The sequence below is a fragment of the Strix aluco genome, chromosome 12 (genome assembly GCF_031877795.1).
Source record: "Strix aluco isolate bStrAlu1 chromosome 12, bStrAlu1.hap1, whole genome shotgun sequence".
Classification (NCBI taxonomy): domain Eukaryota; kingdom Metazoa; phylum Chordata; class Aves; order Strigiformes; family Strigidae; genus Strix; species Strix aluco.
In genome coordinates, this window is record NC_133942.1 from 4,305,446 (window position 1) to 4,325,970 (window position 20,525).

General features: G+C 52.8%; 2 protein-coding genes across 10 annotated transcripts in view; one reads left to right on the top strand and one right to left on the bottom strand.

Moving 5' to 3' along the window:
* The first annotated feature begins 2,849 nt into the window (after positions 1-2,849).
* NR2E3 (nuclear receptor subfamily 2 group E member 3) lies at positions 2,850-7,511 on the top strand. The gene is made up of 8 exons (XM_074837162.1): positions 2,850-2,993; positions 4,133-4,283; positions 5,318-5,421; positions 5,509-5,763; positions 5,849-6,030; positions 6,269-6,500; positions 6,578-6,683; positions 6,761-7,511. The coding sequence occupies exons 1-8, from the start codon at positions 2,936-2,938 to the stop codon at positions 6,891-6,893; spliced, it is 1,221 nt and encodes a 406-aa protein (XP_074693263.1). The 5' UTR covers positions 2,850-2,935; the 3' UTR covers positions 6,894-7,511.
* A 2,618-nt stretch (positions 7,512-10,129) lies between these two features.
* The window catches only part of MYO9A (myosin IXA), a 189,299-nt gene continuing 178,903 nt past the window's right edge, over positions 10,130-20,525 (bottom strand). For 8 of the 9 annotated variants that reach the window (XM_074837279.1, XM_074837280.1, XM_074837282.1 and 5 more), the window contains 9 exons: positions 18,588-18,780; positions 17,896-18,024; positions 17,441-17,546; positions 16,833-16,964; positions 15,603-15,726; positions 14,712-14,765; positions 12,369-12,571; positions 12,032-12,174; positions 10,130-11,633 (listed from right to left, as the gene is read on the bottom strand). In XM_074837279.1, the coding sequence (XP_074693380.1) occupies positions 11,152-11,633; positions 12,032-12,174; positions 12,369-12,571; positions 14,712-14,765; positions 15,603-15,726; positions 16,833-16,964; positions 17,441-17,546; positions 17,896-18,024; positions 18,588-18,780 (1,566 nt within the window). In that variant the 3' untranslated portion in view covers positions 10,130-11,151. The remainder of the gene's footprint in view (positions 11,634-12,031; positions 12,175-12,368; positions 12,572-14,711; positions 14,766-15,602; positions 15,727-16,832; positions 16,965-17,440; positions 17,547-17,895; positions 18,025-18,587; positions 18,781-20,525) is intronic. The other variant, XM_074837278.1, reaches the window with a different exon arrangement.

Consider the following 20,525-nt stretch of genomic DNA (forward strand, 5'->3'; position numbering starts at 1 on the left):
CCCCTCTCAGTCCCCATCATCTCCTCCTGGTCCCCATCATCCCCTCCTGATTCTTGTCCTCTCCTGGTCCCCACCATCTCTTCCTGGTCTCCATCATCCCCTTCTGGTTCCCAATCATCCTTGTCTCCATCATCTCCTCCTCAATCCAAATCATTCCATCCTGGTCTCCACCATCTCCTCCTAGTCCCCATCACCCACTCCTGATCCTTGTTGTCCCCTCCTGGTCCCCATTGACTCCTCCTGGTCTCCATCATCCCCTCCTTGTCCCCACTATCTCCCCTTGATCCCTGTTGTCTCCTCCTGGTCCCCACCATCTCCTCCTGGTCCCCACCATCCCTTCCTGGTCCCCATCATCCCTTCCTGGTCCCCGCCATCCCTTCCTGGTCTCCACCATCCCCTCCTGGTCCCACCACCTCATGTCATCACTGGCAAGATCAGGGCTGCCAGGACAATGGTGCCTCCCTGGGGCACATGATGTCCCCAACTGAGCTGTCTCCTGGCCAGGGCACATCCGCCAGCTCCCCAGGGCTGGTGGGATTAGGGCGGTTGGAGCCTTGGGGCTGCTCCTGACCACAGGCTTCAAGCCCATCACCAGCATCTTTGGGTAATTAGTAAATTAGTAATTAAATGCTCTCTGCCTGCTGGTGGGGGGAAGGGGGGCAGATCCCAAGGTTTTAGGCTGGGTAATCCTGTGGCATCTGCCCCAGCGTCTGTCACTGAGCCGAGTCACGACCCCGCCGCAGGCTTTAATGTTTGCTCCTTCACCCCCACCCCACCACCTGCAGCACCTCGGCCGTGGCATTGGGCCTGCTCAGGGCACTTCCCAAAAATGGGTGAGGTCAAGTCTCCCTGGGTGCCTGGGTTGGGTGCTCATGGGGTGCTCAGCCCCAGGAGGGTGATGGGGTGCTGCTCCATGGGGACCCCACCCTGGGGACAACACCCAGCTGGGTGTAATGGAGAAATGGGGTGGGAAACCGTATTTTTGTAATTAATGGCTTTCCTGGGCATGCTGATGATTGGCCAGCAGCAGATGGTTGGCCTGGCTAATCCCCCTCCCAAATCCCTGCTCTGGAGCTGGCTTTTACCCGATGGTGAGGAGGGGACGGGCAAATTAGCCCACTCAGTGTGTATCGCCATGCTGGCCACTCCCCAGCATCCCCTGGCACCGGGCGCCCAGGTCCCCATGTCACCTATGGGTGGGCTGGCACCCTGGGGTGCGGGTGCTCCCAGTGCCCCCAGATTGGGCACCAGGGGTTGTTTCACTCATGGGTGAAGCTCTGCTGAAGGGTCTGGAGGTACCTAAGCTGCGGGCAAGGGACGGGCAGGGCGAGGTGACAGCTTGCTCCTGCCGCATTAGCCCAGCGTCATAATTCTGCTGAGGGAGGAGGATGGCCGCTGCCGCAGATGGCGGCTGTCAGAGATCTGGGTCAGGGTGGGGGCCTGCTGCGGGATGGGGGGCTGTGGGTTGGGACAGGCCACCCCGGGGGAGACGGGAGGTCCTGGGGGTGAAGGGGTGCTGCAGGCAGGGGTGATGGAGCCATGCTGTGGGTAAGATAATGGAGCCATGCTGCAGGCAAGGATGTTGGAGCCATGCTGCAGGCAGGGGAGGATGGAGCCATGCTGCAAGCAGGCAGGATGGTAGAGATATGTTGCAAGCTGGGTGATGGAGCCATGCTGGAGGCAGGATGATAGAGGCATGCTGCAGGCAGGGGAGGATGGAGTGACGCTGCAGGCAGGGGAGGATGGAGTGACGCTGCGGGCAGAGGAGGGTGGAAGCAGGTGGTAGGCAGGATGATGGAGCAGTGCTGCAGGCAGCAGGGATGGAGCCACGCATCAGGCAGGATGATGATGCCATGCAGCAGGCAGGGATGATGGAGGGGTGACCCCCAGCCCTCGGATCCACTGATGTCACTGTTGCCAGCCCTCAGCCAGGGACCTGCTGCCAGTGCCTGTCCCCTGGGACAACTCCTCCAGAGCCACAGACGGCAGCAACAACCCTGGGGCCGCAGGCTGAACCCCCCCCCTCCCCCCCCCTCCTGGGAGTGACACAAGGGTCTGGGGACCCCCCCGGACACAGCCTGGCCCATCCCTGGATACAACCCAGGCCAGGTGACGGTGGCCACCCACCATCCTCCTGAGCTGGGCAGAGGGGGTTTAGCGGCTAAAGCCCTCAAATCCCAAATTGTGCTGCCCTGTCATGGTGAGGGTTTAGCAGCAGTTGCGTAACCCCGGGGGCCACCTGGCCCCCACCCGCTGCAGTGTCAGCAGCCCCGGCCTGACACCTCCGGGGGCCCCCACATTCCCCTGGGAGGGGAACCTGAGGCATGGAGGAGCCCCACCGAGCATCCCTCCTCCCCTTGCCATCAGGGCTGGTAATTAATTGCTTGGGGGCAGGGAAATTACCCCCCTTAATTACCACTTTTCGTTATTCCCCTCTAACCGCCTTAGTGAAGAGCTTATGTGCTTATAGGACCTGGTGGGTCCCAAGGTGGGGGACACATATGGGGGTCCCTACCTCAAGCCCCATCTCCCACCTCCACTGCAATCTCAGCCTTGCAATGCTGGGGGTGGGGTACAGGCGGTGACAGGGTGACACCCCCATGGTGGCCTGCGGCAGCGCGCCAGGGGCAGGGAGTAGGCTTGGGTGTCGTGGGGTTTAGGGTTACAGGGCTGGGGCTCAGCACCTTTTTAATTCTTCATCGCGTGGCTGATTGATCCCCCCCCCGCCCTGCGCAGACACTAAAGATTAAGAGGGTGACAAAGAGGCGGCTGCTTACACAGCGCCTGCCACTAAGCTGCCTTGAAGAGAGCAAGGCAAGAGCCCTGCTGCCCGCAGAGCTGCTGGAGCACCCACCACCTCACCAGACCCCGGGACACCCACTGCGGTGGATCCAGAGGGAGGGGAGAGGGAAAGGTTGGGAACGTCGGGTACGGGATGTCTGCGTCACCAGCGGGGTCGGTGGTGAGCGCCGGGCTGGATGATAGCCCCACGGGTAAGAGTGGTGTTCTGCTTGAGTGGGTGCGACACGGTGGGATTGCCGTTGCCGGTGGGGTCTTTCTCTGGGATGGCTGGGTCCCCATTGTGGTCATTCTCCAAGATGTTTGGGGGGGTCTTCATTATGGTTCTTCTCTGGGATACTCAGGGTCCCCATCATGGTCCACCTCCAAGATGCCTGGGGTCCCCCATAATAGTTATTCTCCAAGATGCCCAAGGTCCTCAACACGGCCTTCTGGATGCCTTTGGTCCCCGTTATGGTCCTTTTCCAAGATACTTGGGGGTCCCCTATCATGATCCTTCTCCAAGATGCCCAGGGTCCCCATCACAGTCCTCCAGGATGGCTGAGGTCCCCATCGTGGTCCGTCGCCAAGACACCCAGAGTACCCATCATGGTTCTTCTCTGGGATGTTAGGGGTCCCCATCATGGTCCTTCTCCAGAATGGCTGGGGTCCCCATCATGGTTCTTCTCCTGGATGCCCAGCGTCCCCACTGTGGTCCTTCTCCAAGACACCTGGGGTCGCCCTCGTGGTCCTCCAGGGTGGCTGGGGTCCCCATCGTGGTGCTTCTTTGGAATGCCTGGGGGTCCTCAGCTTGATAGCTTCTCCAAGATGCTGGCGGTCCCCATCATGGTCCTCCTCTGGTCTGGGGATGCCTGCAGTCCCCAGCCCCAACCCTCCTCAATGCCCTTGGTCCCCAGCCCTTCTCCAGGGTCACCATGCTCCCCTGCTGTGACCCTTCTCTGGGATGCTCATGGCCTCTTACTGGGATGCCCAGTGTCCCCAGCTGTGGTCCTTCTGCAGGACACCTCTGGTCCCTGGTTGTGTCTCTTCTCCGGGATGCCGCAGAGTCCCTCACTGGGACACCTGGTGTTCCCATCCCTAGGGATGCCATTTCATCCCCGCCTTTTTTTTTTAAAGTCCTATGAGAGGTCAACCTGCTGCATCCCAGGTGCTGAGGCATGGGGAGATGCTGAACCCCATGTGCAATCCCTGGAGTCCCTGAGGTGTCCCCATCCATGTGGGGGTGGGAGCCACCCCATCACCAGGATGTTGGGGGCATCAGGGGCTGGTGGGAGGGACAAGGGACATCAGGGTGTCCCAAGTCACCCTGAATGTGGTGGCTCCACTCCCGCAGGGCTGAGCCCAGCCCCCGGCAAGGCGCTGAGCCCCGTGCTGCTGTGCAAGGTGTGTGGGGACACCAGCAGTGGGAAGCACTATGGCATCTATGCCTGCAACGGCTGCAGTGGCTTCTTCAAGCGCAGTGTCCGCAGGAAGCTCATCTACAGGTGGGAATGGGGGGTGGGGGGGTGGGGTGTCCCCTGGGGGCAGGGAGTGGGGGGGCAGGCAGCTGGCAGGGCAGGGACCTTCAGGATGGACACCCAGCGGGGCAGGGACTAGGAGGACAGATACCCAGTGGGGTAGGGACCCACGGGATAGACACCCAGTAGGGCAGGGACCCAGCAGATGGGCACCCAGAGGGACAAGGACCCAGGGGATGGGGACCCAGAGGGACAGGGACCCAGGGGATGGAGACCCAGCAGGGTAGGAACCCCAGGGCATGGACACCCAGTAGGGGCATGGATCAGGGATACAGGCACCCAAGGGGGTAGGGACCAGGGGAACATGAACCCAGTGGGAGAGGGGCCCAGGGGATGGGGACCCAGATGGGCAGGGTCCCAGCGGGAAGGACACCCAGCAGGGCAGGGACTAGGGGACAGGCAGCCAGTGGGGCAGGGACCCCAGGAGATGGACACCCAGTGGGATACGGACCAGGGGGACATGAACCCAGCAGGACAGGGAGCCAGGGGATGGGGCACCCAGCAGGGCAGGGACCCCAGGGGACAGACATCCAGTAGGGCAGGGACTAGGGGAACAGGTACCCAGTAGGGTAGGGTCCCACAGGATGGACACCCAGCAGGGCAGGGTCCCCAGGACATGGGCAACAAGTGGGGCAGGGACCCAGGGGGACTTGAACCCAGCAGGGCAGGGACCAGGGGACAGGCACCTGACCGGGCAGGGGCCTGGAGGGGGTGGATTCAGGGCACCCTCATGGGGCCAGGACACCCATCAAGGCAGGGTATTCACTGTGGCAGGGCACCCTTGGAGGGGGGACAGGGCACCCACTGAGGACACGGTATTCATTGGAACAGGGCATCTGTTGGGGACAGGGTGGGCACCTACTGAGGGGGGACAAGACACCCAAAAAAGGACAAAGCACCCCCAGGACATGGCATCCAGGGGGGCAGGACACCCCTCGGGGGCAGGGCCAGGGCCAGGGGCCACCCCAGGGGCTGCAGCCGGGTGCCACCTCTCCCCATAGGTGCCAGGCGGGGACAGGGCTGTGCCCAGTGGACAAGGCGCACCGCAACCAGTGCCAGGCCTGCCGGCTCAAGAAGTGCCTGCAAGCCGGCATGAACAAGGACGGTGAGATGGGTGGGGGGGACACATGGTGATGGATGGCGGGGGGGTGACAGCGGGGTGGCCGGTGCTGATGCCACCTTGTCCCTGCAGCCGTTCAGAACGAGCGCCAGCCCCGCAGCACAGCCCAGGTCCGGCTGGACAGCATCGAGCTGGACACTGAGCTGCCCCCCGAACACGTGGCCACCACCCGTGAGGTCCCCCCGACCCCCTGCCCGGCTCCCCGTGGTTCCGGTGCCACTGTCGCTGTCACCCCGGGTCCCCAAGCACCCACGCCGCCCACCAATCATCGCTTCATGGCCAGCCTGATGACGGCTGAGACCTGCGCCAAGCTGGAGCCCGAGGACGGTGGGTGGCCACCGGTGGGGAGGGGATAGGCAAGGGGCTGTCCCCTCAGTGGGGTGACCACCAGCCTCCCCTTCTGTCCCTGCAGCCGATGAGACAGTGGACGTGACGGGCAGCGAGCCAGAGCGGGCAGCCGGCGAGTACCAGGTGGCACCATACCCAGCGGCGAGCCCCGAAAACGTCTATGAGACCTCGGCGCGTCTCCTCTTCATGGCTGTGAAATGGGCCAAAAATCTGCCCGTCTTCTCCAACCTGCCCTTCCGTGACCAGGTGGGGTTGGGGACACTCATGGGGCATTGGGAACCCCCCTATGGGGCAACGGGGACCCCAAAAAATGTAGGCAACCAGTGCGATCAGGATGGCTGGAGCACCCCCACAACATTCACCGCATGGTCTTGGGGGTCCCCCCCCCGAAGATGTTCTTCAGCCCAACCAGCTGTGGTGGCTGCAGGTGCTGGAGGCTTTGGGGGTGACAGGGGTTTTGGGGCTCCCTCCCCCCTCTCCCCAGGTGATCCTGCTGGAGGAAGCATGGAGCGAGCTGTTCCTGCTCTGTGCCATCCAGTGGTCCATGCCCCTGGAGAGCTGCCCGCTGCTGGCTGTCCCCGAGCCGGCCACCGGCAAGCTGCTGCCGGCCACCCTGGACATCCGGGCGCTGCAGGAGACCCTCAGCCGCTTCAAGGCTTTGGCTGTTGACCCCACCGAATTCGCCTGCATGAAGGCTGTGGTGCTCTTCAAACCAGGTGAGTGGGCCCACCAGCACCCACTGCTGCCGGTCCCCATGTCCCCAACCCAACCTGTCACCCCCTTGTCCCTGCAGAGACCCGTGGCCTGAAGGACCCCGAGCAGGTGGAGAACTTGCAGGACCAGTCGCAGGTGATGCTGGGCCAGCACAACCGTTCTCACTACCCTGGGCAACCCGTCAGGTACTGCTGTCCCCACGTCCCCATGGGTGACACCAGGGGTGGGGACACCCACCCATGGCCACCGCTCTGTCCCCCAGGTTCGGGAAGTTGTTGCTGCTCCTCCCGGCGCTGCGCTTCATCTCCTCTGAGCGTGTGGAGCTGCTCTTCTTCCGCCGCACCATTGGTAACACCCCCATGGAGAAGCTGCTGTGCGACATGTTCAAGAACTGAACCCCCTCACCCCAATGTCACCCGGCTTGTTTGTCACCTTGCTTTGGCACCCTGTCACCCCTACCCAGGGTCTCCTCGCCCTGGGATGCTGCAGGGGGTGAAGGTGCCCGTGGTCCCGTCTCCAGGGTGGTGGCCAGGACTATGGGGTGGTGCTGGTAGCTGGGACATGGGAGCAGCTTCCCTGGGGATGTCCCCAGGTGAGTGCCAGATGCACCGGGAGCACCTCACTGGGGTGGGTGCCTCGATAGGTGCCACTGTCCCAAACGCTGGAGGAACCCACGGACACAGGCGAGGCGCCCTTGCTGGGGCACTGGCACCCATGGGGACCCACTGCCACCCAGGGGTGACACCAGCCTCGGGGTGACACCTGCCTGGGGATGATGCCAACCTGGGGCATGACACCAGCCCAGGGGTGACACAGGTCAAGGGTGATACCAGCCTGGGGGTGACACTGGCCACAGGGGTGATGCCATCCTGGGGTTGGCACTGGCCAGGGGTGACACAGGCCCAGGTGACCCCAGCCCGGGGGCATGACCCCAGTCCAGGGGTGACACTGGCTGGGGGGTGATGCCATCCCAGGGCTGTGTGCCCCCTGCAGCCACAATCACTGCCCCTCACTCACAGGCCCCCCCCCCCCCCCCCCCCAGATGTCAGCTCCATGATCCCAGGGGACACGCGGTGACAGAGCCTTGTCCCCGTGTCCTGGGAGATCCCAATCCCCCACCCCCCCGATTTTATACTCCGAATAAAGAGGGCTTTTGCAGACAGCCTCCTTGTGTCACTGACTCGGGGTCCCCATCCTCGGATGGGGGTGGCAGTGGGGGGGCACAGGCTGAATATTAATAATCTGAATATAAATAAACTGAAAATAAATAAATAAGGTAACTGTACGTAAGATGAGTAGAAATAATAGGAATGAATTGGAATTAAAATTAATAGAAATAACGTGAATATAAATGAAAGGAAAATAATCTGAATATAAAGATATCAAAAATAAATTATCTGAATAATTTGAATAGAAATAATCTGAACATAATCTGACTATAAATGAGATGAAAATAGATAATCTGAATAGAAATAATCTGTATCTAAATAAAAGGAATGAAATAATCTGAATGAATTAATCTGCACGGAAAGGAGCTGGAAGCACAGCCCCCGCCCCCAGGGAGCCGCCCGTACCCCCCCAGCATCAAACACAGCACCCAAGGCCAGGCGCTCCTCGTTACAGCTCTTTAATTAGCGCGGGGTCAGGGGTTTGCCAAGCCGCTTTGTACAGCCAGGGGAGGATCTGAGGAAAAATCCACAAATTGCACTTTATATATATATATATATACCACAGTCTGATGGCAGAAAGAAAAAATACCCCCAAACCCCCTGAAAACCCAACAGTAATTTGGGGGTTCGAGAAGCGGCAGCGTCCCCCAGCTGCGGGGCATGAGAAATTCTTCGCCTTTGTAGAATTACACTTTTATTTCTTTTTTTTTTTTTTTTTTTTTTCCTTTTTTAAACAATTTCTAGCGTGGCTGACACAGGATAATATATCCTCTTACAATACAGACTTTCTTTTTAATTTACACGCAGCAGACTTATAAATTACTTTAAAAAATTTCCATTAAAAATAATAATAATTAACAGCACGCAGCCCCTCTCCTTTCCAGTAGTAAGTACATTCATGCCGCTTCGGAAAACCCCATGTTTTGCCCCAAAATCCGGCCCTTTGTCAGAGCTGCGGGAGGTGCCAGGGGGATGCACTGGCTGGGGACCCTGGAACACCCCATTGCTCCCCCGATTCCTGGGGGGGTCCAGTGCTGACTGCTAGCTCAGCTCCTGCTGGGATCTTATACATATATATGCATATATTTCTTTTGTATATTTTTTCTTTATATATATATACACACACACACACACACACACAAATATATATATAAAGAAATATATTTTCTATATATATTCTATATATATTTTATACAGTTATAGACATAAAGAAATAGAGAGAAAATATATAAACATATATTCTTTATATATGGTATATATATTTCTGATATATTTCTTTATATATAGAGAAATATACTCCATATAAAGAAATATATACATATAAAGAAACATATATTTCTTTATACATATAGAATACATAAAAAATATAAAGAAATATACATTCTTTATATACAGTGTATTTCTTACGTATGTCTATATATAAATATATAAAGAAATATGTATTCTTTGTATATAGAATACATTATATATTTCTTTATATAGAAATATATTAAAATATATAAAGAAATATGTATTCTTTATATATAGTATATCCCATATATATTTCTTTATATATATAAGCATTATATATAAAAGAAATATAAAATATATAAAGAAACATTTATTCTTTATATACTTTTAGTTATACAGAGAATATATTTTTTATATTTTCTTTATATATAGAATATATATTATTTTAAATATATTTCCTTTATATATATATAAAAATATATATATATAAGGGAAATATATATCTCTCAAAAGAAATACACACACATATATAGACACGTATTTGGAGGTGCTGCCTAAGCCAGACCCGCCGTCCCTGCTGCTCTTGTGCCACAAGGGCGAGAAAACTGAGGATGAGGAGGGAGCCCTTCCACCCACGCCCAGGGGCCTCCTTGCCTGGAGCCTGGCCACTTTGAGGGGAATTCCTGGGGTTTTAGATAAAGCGGCTCGAAAATGGCTAGTTTTGGCGCAGAGCACTGGGGATGCTCCTGTTACATCCAGCTCCGGGGAGGTTAGGGGTGACTCCCCAGAGCTTCCCCTTTGGTGGCCACCACCTGCCTTCCCAGCACATCCTGGCATCCCGGGTCAGTCCCCAAATCCTATTTTTCCCTCTGGGGATGGCAAAATCCCGTTTTCCCCCCCAATCATCCCCCCTGGGGGGTGATTGACTTGGTCTGGCTCCGCTCCCGGGATGCAGCGCCAAGGTGGATGTTGTTCCCGCACCCCCACTCTCCCTGCGGCACCTATCGCCTTCCCCCATTGAAAAAAGTTAAAAAAAAAAAAATTTAAAAACATAAAACAAAATAAAAATAAAACCCCAATAAATAAACCATCCCTCAAAAGAAACAGCCCTGTGGGCAGGGGGAGAGGGGACCGAAGGGCAGCTTGGCTAAACCTGGGGATGCAGGGATGCCTGGGAAAACACAAAATGCTCAGGAAAATTCAATTTTTTGGTATTTTCCCCCTTTTCGTGGCATTTTGGGAAAGGACAAGCCTCCACCTGCAATGCACAGCCCCTGTGAAAGGACAGATCCAGCCTTTATTGATCTAATTAGCACTCCGGGGCTCCTAATTTCACCTTTCCAGAGGTTTTCCAGTGCCCAGAGTTTCTCCGGGCACCACCGAGGGTGATGATGACACAGGAAGGATTAAGAGCTGAGTCGTTACCTGCGTTGCTAATTAGTCCTATCATGGGCACTGCTTTTAAATCATGCTAATTATACCTCCAGGCATTCCTTGTTCAAAAATAAAACTCAATGTATAGAGCAAGGCGGTAGCGGCAAGTGATGGATGGTGACACCGGTGGTGACACCGGCAGGACGGCTCAGCCTATCGCTTCCCTCCTCCTCGGCCAAAAAAATAATAATAATTATAAAAAAAAAAAAAGTTCTGTCTGGGGAAAAATATTAAAAAAAAATAATATATATATTTACAACAAACTCCAGTAACCGGCATATAAACAAATATAGCTTCAAGTAGTCCTTGATTATTATTATTATTTTTTAATACTGATGGTCTCCAAAAAGAGAGGAAAGGTGGTTAGGTCATGTTAAAAAAAAAAAAAAAAAAGGTGATTTTTTGGCAGATTTTAACGCTTTTCCATGCGCTTGGCATTGGCGTGGATGAGGTGGTTAAAGCACGGAGGGCTTGGCTGGCTGGAGTGGAGCCGGCGCCGGCTCAGGATGCTCCCACAGGATTTTTACGCTTGGTTTTCTCCTACCGACAGGCGACGGCAATTCGGCACGAGGATTTGGCGGCGTGATGCTCCGAGATGCAGGATGCTCTGAGGGGAAGGGCGCAGAAGCTGGCCAGTGCCCCTCCATCCCCGGTCCAACCCCCCCAACCCATTAAGGCCACCGTTAAAACCATCCCCCACCGGCCTTTTTAATTAAGAATTCATCCTCCTGGCATTAACGAGGAAGCCATTGGGAGCACTGTCGGTGCTGGCGACAGGGAGGATGCTCCGGCGCGCGACGCAGCCCCGGGGTGGAGCATCTCAGACCATGAACTCGTTGCTCCCCAGGAGGACGAGGGGTTGGGCAGTGGCGCAGTCGGCCTCGGGGTTTCGCTTGCGTCCCCCCCCCACCCCCCCATCTGGGGGCTCTTTGGTTTTTGGGGGGGAAGTTTTCACGCTCTTCAGTTTCTGTTTGCCTTTCTCCGGGTTGAACGTCCCGCGGGTGGTGAACTGAGGCCGGTCCTCAGGATAACGGAGAGGTCCCACGAAGCCCTCAGGGCTTGCCCGGGTTTCGGGGGGCTCGCCGGACCCCCCTGCTCGGTAGAAAGGCGATTTGGAGTACATCTGGAAGCGCTTCCGGGGCAGGTGGGGCAAGCAGGAGGTGGACGATTGGGAGGAGGAGGAGGAGGAGATGGAGGCATCGGCTGGGTCCGCCGGGTCTGGCCGCGTCCTGGGGTGCCTTCGCAGCCGGCTCGGCCCCTCCGCCTTGGCAGGGCGCAGGGAGGTAAGTGCTACGCTTCTCTCTAGGTGGGGGAAGGACGACCAGAGGATTAACACCCTGAAACCACCCAACACCTTGGTGCCGCTCCCCGGGGACATCCACCACTGAGGCAGGATGTTCCCAGCATCTCGCTGCAGGTAGCATCACCCAGGATGACGTAGCAGCACTGGAGGAGCACTCACCCCCCCATCAAACCTTTGATGCTACAAACCACCTCCCCAGGCCCATGTGTTTTAACCCTTAATTCCCCTCTTTACAACCATTTAAATTGCTATAGATCAAGAGCTATCAAAAAACCTGAGCAACCTGATGGAGTTGAAGATGTCCCTGCTCATTCCAGGGGGGTTGGACTAGATGATCTTTGAAGGTCCCTTCCAACCCAAACCATTCTATGATAAACCCAAGAACACCTGGATTTACCCGAACGATCGGAGATGGCTCCTTCGGAGTCAAAGTTCAAATTTTCAGAGCTGTCAGCAGTGCCGATGGAGGCTTCGGACTCGAGGGTTTCGTCATCGGAGGCGCGGGGCTCCAGTGTCAGCATCTCAAATGTCAGCTCCTCCCTGCCGAAACCAACCCAGTGCCATTGACCCAACGGGACCAAAAAGGTGGGGAGGAGAAGAAAGGGATGCATGTACGCCAAGATAACATGGAGGGATGGAGTCCTCCAGGTCACCCTGTGAGCAGCACATCAACGATGTGATGTCAAGCAACATCCACAGGTAACCTATAGCTGGGGGATGTGGATTAAACTCACTTTTCCTTCTGCAGGCTCTCAATCTGCTCAGTCAGCACCTTCTCCTCTTGCTGCATGGCCACTTGCTGCTGCTCCGTCACCTCCATCTCCATGGCTTCCTCGCTGCTCATGGTCTCCTCGGGGACATCCGTCACCGAGGGCAAGCGCACAGCAACGGGAGATGTCGGGCTGGGGTAGGCGCCGCGTCGCACACGTCCTTTGCCCTGAAGAGAGACAACGGTGTCACCACCACCAGCCAAGGTGATTTTGCAAACATCTCAGGTGCCAACCACACTGCTCTCCCAAGGAGTGAAGAAGATGGCCCTGGCCATCGGTGCTCAGTGCGCTGCTGGCGGTCGCACCCAGGACCCTCGAAAATCTCATCCCAGGCAGGGAGAGGTACCAGAAGGGCTCAACACGTTGGAGGGGGTGAGGATGGAGGTGGTGAGGATGGTGTTGATGGACCAGCTACCAGATGATGGGCCAGCTGATGGACCAAGCGCAACTTGGACTTCCAAGCAAGCCCGGCTGGTGGCAGGATGAGCTTCCGCAAAGCCCACAGCCCATGATGGGAAGCGTGATCTGTCAGGTGTTGCTGGCTTTGGGTGGGAGCATCACCAGGGCTTTGATTTCAGGGCACCTGGCTCCCGCTTTATCATTAGAGAGTGTCTTGCATCCTGCCCTCACCCACCCTTGGTATCTCCCGAGCATCACAAGGGTCTCCACTGACTCCTTTTGCAAATGGTAACTCACACCTAATCACACTGTCCATGCTCTGATATCATGTACAGGAGATCCAGAAACCAAGACCACCTCCCATGGTCCATTATAAGACAATAGATGTTAATTTTTGTGCCTGCAGTCAAATAGGGAGATTTAATGCAGCTCTGAAGAACCACCTGGGTATTTTAATATTAAAACTGACACCGAAAAAGGACTCATATGGGGGTAGTACATATGGAGGAATATCATATATGCAGCTGTTTTAATCTTTTGAGGACCAGCTCTACAGATCTACTCAACAGAGTGGAAATAAAAGATGGAGTTTTGGGTATGAGGGACACCATGGACATTAAAAAGCTTTTATCTTAACCGTTATCATAACCAGACACATCTCATCTTCTAAATTCAGGATCCTGAACTAACCAGGATTTAGGAGATGTCAACAAGCCTGAGTCATGCCCATCACTTGCTGCCCTCCTCCTGACAACCATCACCCAGGATGAACCTGCACCTCCTTGCGGTTGAAGAGTTTGTTGCAACACAGCTTTTCTCCCCATAAGTCTATTTAAACCCTGCAGCTGGGGCATCCTAGGGTCTTCCTGATAACCCACGTGCCCAGAACAGGTTTGCAGGGTAAGGGAGCCTCCTTTTTTTCCTTTAGAAGTGAGATTTGCTCCATTTTACCCCTTTCATCTTTTAACATCAGAGACCTTTCTCTGGCAGCAAAGAACCCAGCGTTCTTCTGATGACACTTTCTCACGTGGGCTCCTGAGCTGAAGCGCAGCTACCTGAATCCTATTAGCCAAAACCCCTGAGATCCCAAAGATCCCACCGGCTTGTGGACTTAAGCCTCTGTGAAATGGCTTGCTTGCAAAACAGCATCAGGGGAGCAGAGCTCAAATTTTGCTCTTCTCCATCTCCTGACCCTCATGGATGCTGGAGGATAGGGAGAAGCATCATGGGCTGAACCTGGTAGGAGGGAAACAGCCCCACAATCATCCCCAAAAACCTGGAGGCACTTTTCTCACCCGTTGCGGTCTCGCTGGGAACTCAAACTCAAGCTGGGGTGGAACTGGGGAGTATAGGGATTGCTGGACTCCTCCCAGTTCAGACCCAGCTGTCCTCACCTCACGTTCAAGGTGGGGGCAGTGCTCCTCCTCCAAGAAGGTGGAGGAGACCTTTGATGCCTCGTGGTCTCTAAGGCATCTGAGCTGGGGGTTTTATCCACCATCTCAAGATACAGCAGCACTGTGAAAGCAACTTGATGCTGAAATGCATCCTGAGCAAGCAGAAATTGAGGAGGGAAAGAAAGGGATGAGTCAAGCAAAGCAAAGAAAGAGGGAAGCACAGGATGGAAGAAGAAAATAAAGTAGAAAAAAATTAAGTAGGAAAGAGAAAAGGGGTGGAAAGAGGTTTTGAGAGGAGCTGTTTGCAGGGATGGCCAAGCACTGGCCGTCCTGAACTCCTGCTGCCCGAGGGACCTGAGGGAGAAACGGTGTCCCTGACGAGTGGTGTCCGCTCAGGGACTGGACGGGCAACATCACGGACAATGGCCGGTGGGACGGGGCTGGAATGAGCGGCGGTGACACACAACGGAGGGACGCGGAGGCTGGCGCAGGGCGCGCCGCAGTTAATACATACCGGGATTGAACTGCGGGTTATGCTCATAAATCTAACTGCAATTAGTACGGGTTTCTGGATTAGAGAGGAGATGAAAAGGAAAGCAGAAGGTTAGAGTGCACATGCCGCCGCCCCTCCAAAAAACCCGTTTTTGATCATTTTTATATGTGGTTTGTTTTTTGGTTTTTGGGGTTTTTTTGTTTTTTTTTTAACTGGGATGAGCAGGGCGGCTCTGCAGCACCAGCCCTACAACCTTGGGCAGTCCCTGCTTGGAACTCATCCCAAAAAAAGCAGGAGCAACATGTCCCTGAGGACCACAACGGGCAGGTCCAAGCAGAGGGGCCACTCAGCTCCTTAGCCCAAGCCTGGGATGACCATGCTATGCCAAGTCCATCCCTCTCCTGCAGCCCAACAAGCCAAGCACAGTGTGAATCCACAGCCCGCCGGCCCCCCAGGAAGCATGGAAGCTCAATGAGATGGGTTTGAGGCTCCCAAAAAGGTGGTGCGGGAGCAGGGAAACCCTTTGGGGAGCTCATTTTGCGTTCAGATAATGCAACTGAGCATGAAAAAGGATGGTCCAGGTCTCCCATGGGGTGACATCAAGCTGGTCAATGAAAGGCTTGACTCAACCCAGGACCAAACAAACTCAAATGAAGGTGGAAACGTTGACCAGGAGCATCTGAGCTGGAGTGACCGTGTTTCCACAGACCATTCCCACCTCTTCATGTTTTGGTATGACTCCCTGCAAAGGCGAGGAGCCACCACGGGGCTGAGGTGTCCCTGTCCTGGGGGAGATGGTGTGGGAGGTTGCGAGGGGTTTGGGAGGCTGGGGTAAGCAGGAGAAGATAAAGTAGGGTTGCTTCAGGGGCAAGGAGAGGACAGGAGGGGACAGAGATGGCTTTGGCATCTCACCATCGATCTGCGGATCAAGGAGAGGCGGCTCTTGGCTTTGTTCTCTGCAAACTCCAGGCTGTTGATGTCCTTGAGACGAGCCTTGTATTTGTTCATCTGCTCGACGACGATTAATTCTACACAACTAAGGGGAGAAAAAACCCAGAAGAAGACAAAATGGGAGGATGAAACAATTTGATCTGAGCTGTCTCTGTCTTGCCTGAAGATCTGCCCTGATGCAAAGGCACAGAGGGAGAAAGCTCCAGTGGGAACCCAAAAGGTAGTGGAAATTCCCCTACAAAGAGTAATAACGGGCTGTAGATGGATCGAGGAACTTGGACTAGAAAAATTAAAGACATCCAAGGATCTCACCGGAGAAGTTTTCCCTTCTGAAAGAGTGATCAAGGAGATACAAAAACCTGGGGAAGGCAGGTTGCTACCAACTCGCCTGCACACGGTAATGCTGCAACAAGCTTGTTTAGCTGAGCTGACTGTTTAATGCTGTCAGGAGTGTGTTTGGGGAAAAAAAATAATCATTTCTGCATAATAAAATTAGAGGATGTGCTATGCTAAAGTCTAAGGGAGAAGCTACGAAGAAATCCTGTTGAAAGACAAGTGCTCCTACTAGCTGGGTCTCAAAGAATGTTCTGGTCTTCCACAATTTTAATACTTACTGGGGGTAAAACCACCTCTTTCAGAAGCCCAGCCCTTCACTGGATGGTTTCCATTATTATCATTGTCTCCATTATCTATTTTTAAATCTATTTAATATGAGCCACCTGAATTTGGGCAAGTGCTTCATTTTTTCTCTGTAAAACCTTTGCAATTATGTCAAATACCTTAAAGAGATCTAAGTACACACTATTCATATTGCTGCAGACCAAACAAGCTCACCTCCTCAGATAAAACTCACAAAATTAAGTAAGAATGAAGATCTGCTTGCCACAAATGGGATTAACTGTAAAACCACGTCAGCACAGGCTCCACCTTTTCCTGCTGAGATGTGTCGGGCAGGAGTGCAAGTTAATCTGCTCTTATGGATCCTTCATCACTTTAAAATCCCCATTCAACAACCTCCTTGGGATTGAGAGAATATGAAATACCTTCATGAAGGTGCATTGAATACGTATTTATAATTTCCATGCTAAAGCACTCTATTCTTGAGCCATTTGACGGCACTAAGGGTTATCAGGTGTGAGTGGTGACATGGTAATGGTTATGGAGCTGGATCATCCAGCACCACATTCTTACGTGGTTGTTTTACTGATGTCCTGAACACTCTGCAGCGGGTCCGTTGTATCGGGGCAGCGGAGGATACAGGGAGCAAAGACGATGGCCAAGGCATTGGCTGACATGCGATTGGTCTCTTCTTGGAGGGCAATCCTAACAAAATAGGGATTAAGAGAGAAGTCAGAGGTGAAGGCACCTCCTCTACACCTCGCCACGGATGAATAGGAGACGACATTCCTATAGTGCAATCTAGCTCTGCTAGCAAGCACGCTCCTCTGCTTTTGTCTTTGCTCTGCTCGATGGAGAAAGCCAAACCTGAAGACATCTCAGGTGTTCCCAAGGCAGGCAAAGAACTGGTATTTTCCACCCAAAAAACCTGTCCCTGCAGTGGTGAGAGGCACCATGGACCCACAGGCACCACGAATGACCAGAGAACTGTGGAGGTTGCTCATTGATACAAGCATCATTTGGAGAAACAGCTCTGCGGCCACCTCCTGGAAGACATGGTGGACCTGAAAGCTCTTCCCTTTCCCTTGCCCACCTGCTTTCAGTCTCAGCTATTTTGGTACGAAGGATGCCTGAGCGTCCTCCCCTTGACCTTTGCCCAAAGCTGCCCTGGCCCAACATACCTCACCAAGTGGAAGATGAGACGCTCCAAGGTGCTGAGATGGGTGCGGGAGAGCTGGTCGATGACTGAATACACTCCCCGCACTGTCTCCTTCCTCTCCTGGAGGCCTGTGGAAAAAGCACCAGCATTTAGGGACGGCTTCTACTTCTTCCTCCTATTTAAAACCATACCTTCTTAATGCTTACTTACTTTTACTACTTAAAAGATGGATCTTCTGGCTAACGGTTTGGGCTCAAATCTGCTGAACTGTGATGCAAATGTGCGCCACCACAGGCGAGACTGAACTGCCCGTGGCTTTGCATAAAAAACCCCTTATAGCCAAAACATCAGGCTTTGAAACCATAATTTAGCAAAAACAGCTGCTTTGGGCCCAAAGAGTAAATAAAAAGTTCAGCACTAAAAGTTGCCACCGTTTCCCTCCGCCAAGGGAATAGGATAGTGAAGGAGACTCCTTACCCATCGCCCGCAGAAACTCCTCGTAGAGCTCAAAGGTCATGAGAGGGTTGGGCAGATCTCGGAGCCACTGCTTGAACACACTGGCGATGACGTGGATGTTATAGTCATCTAAATTCACATTATCTATGTCTGAGTTCGGCAGCAGGTTGAGGTAAAAAGAAAAAACCAAGAGGCAACGGTCAGTGTGAAGCCATTAGTGACGCCAGAGGGTTGGACTAGATGACCTTTAAAGGTCCTTTCCAACCTAAACCATTCTATGATAAGGTACTCCTCTATGAGAGAAAATGTTCATGTGCCACCCCAAAACCACACTGCGTTTAACGGCAAGAAATCCAGCACCTGATGTCAGCTCCACATGTTAAAACTAGAGAAAAATGCATTTTCCAGGGCAAGTAATCTTAGGTGGGACCAGGATTTCTTTTCTTGCTGGCATCAATTTTTACAGTGTAAGCAAGGCTGTGCTTTCACTCAACTAGAATTAATTTCTCATGTATTGCACCCAAAAAAGCATGAGTTGGTGACTTGAGCTTTGGTTGGAGATGTGAAAGCATCACTTGCACAGCCTACCGTTGGGGAAGGCAGGACTGCTCCCTTGTTTCACCCCAATGAAGCATCCCACCTTCCTTACATCCAACCTTGCTGTTGCAGAGATTTTTCTCCCTGTGGGGTGGGTTTTTTTTTCATTCCTTTACCTGTATCAAGTCCTTGTCGCAGCTCCTTAATCTTGTTGGTGGACCCTGATTTTCTGTAAATACCCTCTGTGTACAGCCCGTGCATTTCGATGTAGTTGATGAGCTTCTCCACCAGCACGGGCACTGCTCGCTCCTCGCTGGTCAACCGGGAGAGCTCCACACCAAACTGCCGAGATGAGAGTTCAGGATCATACTGAAGAGGAAAAGGAAAAAAAGGTTTTTAAAATCCTTTTAGGAAGCAATGCTGGTGCAGTTCAGACTGCTATTCAGACTTCTTCAGCTGATCCAGGTGATGTGCAAGTTAGTCTAACGAATGAGGACAGGACAGCCAGCAAAGCACATCTTGCAATGCTAAATCAGTCTCTGGACCAATTATGACCTGAAGTCATAAAAGTTTGGATTTTCTTTCTTTAATCATCCCACTGTGGTTATATTCTCAGCCTGGCAGAGCCAACGCAGCTGGGCATGGTCCTCCTCCACCTCATGCTCTTCCGGCATGATCTCCAGGGATAATTTCACTCCACAAAGAGGATGCACAAAGCAGAACAGGAAAATTTGATTCTCAGGTACTTAGATCAACTTGCAGCATTGGCAATGACAAAACGTCTGTGAACAAACATGGTGCCAAAATAAGAGCATGAAAAAAAAAATCTACATCTGTCAGGAAAAACCCTTTTGCTGGCTGCAAACACTCACTGGAGATTTGATATCTAACAAATTCAAATGTCAGCAAAGTCCTCCTGCACAGAAGATTCCAGGTGGGAAAAGTCAAAAGACCCAGTAAAATTTTGACACAAATGCCTGGCCCCGGCAAAAGGAACATGGGATGGCACATGCTGCAACCCAGTCATCAGCAAGATGGTGGTGACCATGACCCAGGACACAGCTCCCCTTATAACCACTCCCGCTTCTTTGCTTTTCCCATTCAATGTCATCCTTTCATCGATCTTCTCAATCTTATGAGAAGATGTGGGGAAGATGCCCATGTTGTTTCATACTCTAGGGAAAAAAACCACTCAGGAACTTCAATGGTTGGACTGGACGATCTTCAAGGTCTTTTCCAACCTAGACAATTCTGTGATTCTGTGATTCTGTCCCAGCTACCAGTTGAAATTCATCACCTGCTGTTCAACCAGCCTGCTTGGCTGCCAAAACCATCAGCAAATGTGATGCCACAAAACCCATGTTTGGTCCTCTAAGATGAGGACCAAGCGTGGGTGAAAGCAATTCTATGGCCAATCAAGAGAGATAAGCTTGGTGTTCGCTCAAGTTCACAATAGATCTGGAGAAACAGATCCAGTCTGGGACAAGGCTAACAGTTACAAAATCAACCGTAGCCAGAAAATAAAGACCTCTTCCTCAAAAACATAATAGATGGTTTGATGGTGGCTCCCCATTGCTGAAAACAACCCTAAAAACGTTAACCCACCCAGCACAGACAAGCCAGAGGCTTCCTAGAGAAGGTCCTCCAACTGCCCAAGTGGAAAGCTACCATGGAGAAACGATGAACTCGCTTCCTTGGGTACAGTACAAAAACTTCATTGTGCAGAGAAACCCCAAGAAATGAGAAGGCTCCAAGCATCTCTGAGATTCTCTGAAAAATAATAATCAGAGATCTCATTGAACTTCCCAGATTTTAGAGCAGAAACCTATATGAGGCGTTCCCAGCTCTTGCAGAAATACTGCTAGAAAGGGAAAGAGTGCAGCAAAAATACTATATATATTCAAAATACAATTATATTTAAAAAAAATATATATCTTCAATGTATATATTCCGATTATTTCTTGGGAAAAATGTAATCATGCAGCTTTACAGAGGCTGTGTATTATAGAGGTTGTTCTTCCTCAAGAAGCTTCCCAGGGAGCTGATAAAGGTTTGCACATGTTATTATCCTGGCTTGTTTTGGGCAAAAAATAAACTATTTAAAAGAAAAAACA

Excerpts from the sequence above, each read along its gene's own strand:
- NR2E3 (XM_074837162.1), top strand. The coding sequence starts at position 2,936 with ATGTCTGCGTCACCAGCGGGGTCGGTGGTGAGCGCCGGGCTGGATGAT. Across the intron at positions 2,994-4,132 it reads GCTGGATGATAGCCCCACGG|GGCTGAGCCCAGCCCCCGGC; the intron begins GTAAGAGTGGTG and ends CCACTCCCGCAG. Across the intron at positions 5,764-5,848 it reads CAAGCTGGAGCCCGAGGACG|CCGATGAGACAGTGGACGTG; the intron begins GTGGGTGGCCAC and ends CTGTCCCTGCAG.